This window comes from Platichthys flesus, chromosome 19 (assembly GCF_949316205.1).
Source record: "Platichthys flesus chromosome 19, fPlaFle2.1, whole genome shotgun sequence".
Lineage (NCBI taxonomy): Eukaryota > Metazoa > Chordata > Actinopteri > Pleuronectiformes > Pleuronectidae > Platichthys > Platichthys flesus.
Genome location: NC_084963.1, coordinates 19,761,512 through 19,768,841, shown reverse-complemented (window position 1 = coordinate 19,768,841; position 7,330 = coordinate 19,761,512). Strand labels below are relative to the sequence as shown.

Below are 7,330 nucleotides of genomic sequence, written 5' to 3'. Positions count from 1 at the left end.
CCTAACCCTAACCCTAACCTGGCCAATCCTGACCTTTCTTAAGCTGGTGCTCAACTAACTTTTATTATTTTAATTTGAACTTCTCAACAGTAAGAAAGACAGTAATCATTAAAATAATTTGTAAGTTTTGCCACTTTATATTTTTTCGATGGCATTACTCCTCCTAGTCGCCAGATGTCGCCCTCAGTTATTCTCTACGGTATTATCTGTGATTGCTGCCTTCAGGAACTCTCCTAATTATCAGAATTATAAAATATGTTGAATGGTAGTTAACATTTACATGCAGTTATGTTCCCGTGTGTGACCAAGTGCAGCCAAATCATTTAATATGTGGAGGAAAGAAACATTAAATTGACATGAGAGTTACATCGAAACAACATAATGGCCTTATAACCCGACAAGACAACAACTATTTGATTATAATGGCTCTTTCGTAATTTTGTTGATGTCCATTGTAGTCTGTAATCTTTGTGATTTGACATATTTATAACCAGGTGTTTTAATATTACTGTCTTCAATGAATCATTAAAACCAAAATATTCCAAAGATTCCCATAACTTACACTGCTGAAATTTAAGAGGCTGAGTTGTACTTGAACGCAGCATTCATCGTACACAGGCGCAAAGATGCAGCGAGAGAGGACGACCAACGCCACTGCGGCTGAAAAGTAGGAATAAAGACAATAATAATTTTATTTGTTGAATACTTATATTTCCATCTGTTTAATGATCTTGTCCTCAGCTCGTGTTTCAACGTAGCGATCCAAATATTGAGTGAAATGTCTCTTCTCTAGGCCCGACAGGGAGGCCGCCATCATGTCCAAATACTACGATGGAGTGGAGTTTCCTTTTTGCGACGAGTTCTCCAAATATGAAAAAATGGCCAAAATAGGACAGGGGACCTTTGGGTAAGAAGTACAAAGAGATTGTATTGTGTGTTTTTATCTGTGCATGCTAATAATGCTGATAACACTGCTAATGGCTAATGCTAGTGATATATGTAGCAACGATCAAACAATGAAGGGTTTTACTTTTAAAACAGATGCTACCCACATGATTGTGTATCAGTGAATTGAGGGCTGAATTAGTCTGTACATGTACATTACATGACTTCCCAGTCGCCATGCGACAGGCCGTTGCTCAGACTTCCATGTGCCAAAGCTAGAGTTTATGCAGCACTTTTATAATAAAGGTAAAATGTGGAAACAACAGACACGTTTAGCTGGAAGTTGTTTACCAATGTAATTTCTACTAACAACCAAGCTAAGCTCTTCGTGTGTTGTTATGTGTTGTCATGTTGGGGTTGTCCTTCGGGATGTCTACCCTCATGAAATGCTGCTAGAGACTTTGATTATTGATGATGTTCTCCTACAGGTGGCATCTATTGCACTTCTGTCCGTCCTGGGAGAGGGATCCCTCACATGTGGCCCTTTCTGAGGTTTATACGTAGTTTTACCCTGTTAAAAGGGTTTTTAGTAGTTTTTCCTTACTCTTGCTGAGGGTTAAGGACAGAGTATGTCATACCCTGTTAAAGCCCTATGAGATGAATTGTAATTTGTGAATATGGGTTATACAAATAAAATTTGATTGATTGATTGATTATGTCTTGTTGTAATTTTGTCTTTCACAGGGAGGTGTTCAAAGCAAAGCACAGACAGACTGGAAAGAAGGTCGCGCTGAAGAAGGTTTTGATGGAAAATGAGAAAGAAGGAGTAAGAGACAATTTCATACATTTTACAAACTGATATCTAAACCTTATTTTGAGTCAGCATGAGGGATTTTTCCACAAAAGAAGAAAAGACATATTTATGTAAAGCTATGTTTAATTACTAGTTTGGTCTTCTGTTTGTATTTCAATTCCAATTGTCAATAATTACATTATTGTAAATTTCCCCATTGCAGGACTAATAAAGGACTTTTTATTCTTATTATTCAGAGTAGGGCTGCATAATATAGCTAAAATGTATCGTCATCGTGATATCAACATGCACGATAGATGTACTGCAATAGACTGCCTGAATTGCAATTAATGGTTTTCCATGTGCCAAGCTCTTCATGTCAATATCTTTGGCCAATCAGACCTGCTACAGTTTAAACGTTGATTAGTTTGAAATGACTCCACAGTATCAACAGTGATCAGCAGATAATGATCAATACTCTTCTTGGGGTGGCTGTGGCTGAGTGGTAGAGTGGTCGTTTCCGCCCGTCCTGACTCCTCTCTTTCTCTTCATCCCTCTCTAATCCTCACTTGAGACATACACACTCTCACAAACAAACTGAGTCATCGGATACATGTGTAAATTTAGAATGGGTAAAAACAACTCAATTTGTAATCTTGGGCAATGTATTTAGAACTGGAAGAGATGGTGGGGCGCGCCTTGTTTGGCTGGATTCAGTTGGCACTGCAGTGCGTACCGTGAACATTAGAGACACAGAGGAGCAGTAAATAACTGACAGAGCTCGTAAAAACTGTAACTTTTTTACAGTCCAAACATGTATGAAAATACCCCAAATGAACACTGTAAGCAGACTACTTGATCACTAAAACAGAATTATTTCAACAGCAATTGTATAGGAACCATTCACTATTAACGGTTTACATTGTAAGTGTTTGTTTGCATATAGAGCGGGGAAGTGATATCTGATTAAATGGTCACTGGAGACACATTCTATCACCAGGTATGAAGAGACCAACTTAGAGCCCTCCACTTGTGATTTGCTCACTGGAGACGATGTTATTACCCGGTGTGAAAATGGCCAATTATTCCAGGGCTGAAATTCTTTGTCAATACATCTCTCGCTCACCCTATCTACATTTACATCTACTGGCCTTATACTGTATGTATTATTGAATCAATTTCCATTCCTGGTACCACTAGTTCATCAAAGCCAGCCAGAAGCTGACTGCAGTTTGAACCTAACTGTTGACCAACTGTGTCCATCTGAAAGTAACATGTCTGATGGCAGGCAAAGCCTGTTGTAGACTCTGGGTCATTACTGTTTTTGAGTGTAAAGACTGTTTCATATGTCCTGTTCTCATGGTGCAGCTTATCTTTACATTTGTTTCAGTTTCCAATCACAGCATTGAGAGAAATCAAGATCCTGCAGCTGCTCAAACACGAGAATGTGGTCAATCTGATCGAGATCTGCAGAACCAAAGGTTGGTGTCACAAGACTGTAGTATATATAGTATATATCATAATAGTGTTGATAACCTGCCTCTCTCTGTTAGCTCTTTCATTTGTAAAAGATAAGTGTCTGTTTGAAAATATAGAAGGTTATGTTTCGTTGTTGGTAAATATTTATGAACAGCTTTGTTTACTCTCATTTTTCTTGCAGCAACACAGTTTAATAGATACAAAGGCAGCATCTACTTGGTGTTTGACTTCTGTGAGCATGACCTGGCCGGGCTGCTGAGTAACGCCAATGTTAAGTTCACCCTGGCAGAGATCAAAAAGGTCATGCAGATGCTGCTTAATGGACTGTACTACATCCACAGAAATAAGGTGAGGTGATGAAAGAAATGATCATCCCATGGTTCTGGGACCTTATCAGCCGATCCAACTGGAGCACAACAACACCATCAGTTTATTTCACAACTTAATTCCCAAATATGAATCTAAAGTCTGGCAGAATATAAGCCCATTTACCCCGATGCTGCATCACCTACTTAATATGGTTTCATCCTCAATAAATGAAACCATGCTTCCATTTAGTTATAGACTATATCTGAGAGATCATAAATAATACCCACTGACAACAGAAAGAATTCAGACCACTTCAGTTTCTGTATTTTTGGGGGGCATATATTCTTTGAATGCATGCCCATTAATTTGTTTGTCATTTAATAAACTGAATGGTACAATATTTTAATCATGACATGCCTTCTGTTGAATCAGATCCTCCACAGAGACATGAAGGCTGCCAATGTGCTCATCACCAGAGATGGCGTTCTGAAACTGGCAGACTTTGGATTGGCCCGAGCCTTCAGCCTGGCTAAAAACAGCCAGGGCAACCGCTACACCAACCGTGTAGTGACACTCTGGTACCGACCTCCAGAGCTGCTGTTAGGTGAGAGAAAACCATAAAACTTTCCTCTCTGTCAACTCAATTCCCTTCAGTTTTATTTGTAAAGCACAGAATTGCACATACATTATCTCAAAGCACATAGTAAGATCATACAATATTATAGAGAAACCTGTCTCTCATGCTCTCTGTGTCTGTCTCTCACTCTCTTTTCTCTTTATCTCTCTGCTGCTCTCATCTGTAAACTCAAAATTTGGGTAAAAAGAACATTTTGGTTCTTTGCAAACACAAATGACAGCCGTCATTATTTGCATATAGAACAACAAGTTGTCACTAAATTCCGACACATTTTAAAATTGGGTGTGAACACACAAACTTAAAGCTGTCCAATTGAGAGGGGTTGGCTTTTCTTACTGGCTGACACAACTCTCTGACCTGCTACAGTTTAAATGTCGATTGGTTTGAAATGAAGACACAATATCTGTGTTGAGATGTTGGCTCAACACAGTGATGGATGTCAGCTATCGTCGATGAATAATGCCATCGTATATCTGGCCAACCTTACCTGAATGGTACATAAAGGACACACCGTGCTGAGCAGGAAGATGTATTTGCAAATGCTTGTGCAGATTTGTTGTGTTAGAGCCTTCTGCTCCACCACACGTTTGCAAAGACGACAAATACAGATAAAAACCAAACTAAATAGGTAAATTTGTATCGGCCTTTGCAAGTAGCTGTTATTTTTGCGCACTGGTTGTTATAATGATCATCATAAAAGTGATTCTTATAAATGTAGTAATGTTAACATTAACAGCAGCAATAACATCAGCACCTATTTATAATACTAATGAAAATAATGCTGATAAAAAATAACTAATATTAAATAAGAATATGATAATTGAATATGGACCCACTTAACGTAACAATTTGTGTAACACATTTTACTCAGTGGAGAAGAACATTTACATGATTTATTCATTTATGTATTCTTTTATTCGATGGTTTGTCCATTTATTTTGATAGGTGAGCGGGACTACGGACCTCCCATTGACCTATGGGGAGCAGGCTGCATCATGGCAGAGATGTGGACCAGGAGTCCGATCATGCAGGGCAACACAGAGCAGCACCAGCTCACTCTGATCAGCCAGCTTTGTGGCTCCATAACTGCTGAGGTAAGGGGATATACTGAAAGGATCGTAACTTAGGACTGAAAAAGCTTCACATGACTGCACACTTCTCTTTCTTGTCAACTGGACATGGACCTGATTTCTCTGTCTGTCAGGTGTGGCCTGGTGTGGATAAGTACGAACTGTACCAGAAGATGGAGCTGCCTAAAGGCCAGAAGAGGAAAGTGAAGGATCGCCTCAAGGCCTACGTCAAAGACCCTTACGCACTGGACCTGATAGACAAGCTCCTGGTCCTTGACCCGGCACAGCGCACAGACAGTGACGACGCGCTCAATCACGACTTCTTCTGGTCTGACCCAATGCCATCAGACCTGAAGAACATGCTCTCCACCCACAACACCTCCATGTTTGAATATCTGGCCCCACCCCGACGGAGAGGCCACATGCCCCAGCAGCCGCCCAATCAGAACAGAAACCCAGCGACCACCAGTCAGACCGAGTTTGATCGAGTGTTTTAGTGGTTGAAGTTGGTTAGTTCGAATGACTTTGAAAAAAAAAAATGAAAAAAGACGACAGCCCTTGTTCACGGACAGTTTGCCTGGTTGGACTTCTTGTTTGCTGATTGTATCTTCCAGCTGGCCTAATATTCAGGAAAGCTCCATGTTTCTTTCTGGTTAAGGTTTGCTGAAAACTGGAATGTACAAATTTCTTTGTACGATTACTGTTCTGTGTGAGCGTTTACAGTCCTCTTCCTGAGTGCAGGAAGTGGACTGTAAAGTTTATGCGGAACCTTTTCTCAGCCAAGTTATTACATTATGGCTTTGTGCTTGTTTTGTTCATCTCTGCAGACATGGTTTGAGTTTGTTCGCCTTTAATGAGTAAGGCCTCTGTCATAGTTTTAATTTAGATCTATAAAGTTATGAGACTTTTCACACTTGTTTTTCTCAAATAGATTTGTATGAAAAAATACCGTCTACACAGTGGATCCGTCCTCTTTTTCACATTTTATGTGGTACCCTTATGGTAACTCATTTTATCCCGCATCATTCTTCACTCGGCACAAACAATATGAAAACAAATATTTTGAAATCTTGAAGTATCAAATTCTGTTTGGCTTTTTCTTGAGGTATAGTTTTTAGATTGATAAGGGCACAAAATGAGCGCAAAAGACTTCATCATAAGCTGCAACATAACAAAAGCTGAGGCCAGTGAAGGAGTCAGAATACTCTCTGAAAACACTGTTTACAGACACTGTCATGTTTTAATCTCCTTATTTATGTTCAGCAAGACCAAAACGTTTCTCATCACATCATTAAACTATTTTCTTTTCCAGAGACATGGCCAACAGTCATTTAAGACAAACAAAAAACAATTGTACCACTGAACAGATAAACATTTTTGATATATCTACTTTCACTTCTGTGTCACCTCATATTTTTTCATTCACCAATTCAACAATGAAAACAATTAGAATTTTTCTAAAACAAAAATGAAGAAAAAGTCTACTTGTTTTTAGTTATTTTTTAAGGAATTTCTACTTTTATTTTTCATATCAAGCTTTGTTTACAATATTTATTATAGATAATTACAGTGCCATTTTACCACAATTTGTGAATTAGTTATTTAACACAAGTCTATCTTCATGGGGAATTTCTGTTGCTCATCCCTGTTACAAGAACAATCCAAGGCTCCCTAGGTGGTGTTCCAAACCTTGGCCACATGTGTTGTCCTATGTTGCCCTACAGTATAAAGTAATCAAATAGGAGATGCATATTGTATGTATGCTTGCCGCCGGCGTTGGCTGAGGAGGTTGGGCAGGTCATTCACTAATTGGTCAGTGGCCTGACTCCCGGCTCGTCTTCTTCAAAATCTGAAGTGTCCTTAGGAGAGAAACATATGTGAATGAGTTACAAAAGGTCAAATGCTCCACAGACTACCTACTACACCTTCATTTATATAGAAACAAATCTGACATCCATTTATGTTATGGATCAGACTGACCCACTCACAATCAGGCAGATTATGAGTTAAAATCAATAAAAGTAATTTTGCCTTGTAAAATAATACAGAAAGTAGAATATAATATGAGTGTTATTATTTAATATTCAATGGACATTCCTTTTATATAAACCGTAACACTTTGGAAGAATTATAAGAAATTATGATACCAAATGATAT

At 38.8% G+C, this 7,330-nt stretch overlaps 1 protein-coding gene across 1 annotated transcript; it reads left to right on the top strand.

Annotated features, from left to right (window-relative positions):
- The first annotated feature begins 525 nt into the window (after positions 1-525).
- Positions 526-6,568, top strand: cdk9 (cyclin-dependent kinase 9 (CDC2-related kinase)). The gene is made up of 8 exons (XM_062413174.1): positions 526-667; positions 794-907; positions 1,630-1,711; positions 3,069-3,159; positions 3,339-3,505; positions 3,899-4,070; positions 5,049-5,197; positions 5,308-6,568. The coding sequence occupies exons 1-8, from the start codon at positions 627-629 to the stop codon at positions 5,668-5,670; spliced, it is 1,179 nt and encodes a 392-aa protein (XP_062269158.1). The 5' UTR covers positions 526-626; the 3' UTR covers positions 5,671-6,568.
- The last annotated feature ends 762 nt before the right edge of the window (positions 6,569-7,330 follow it).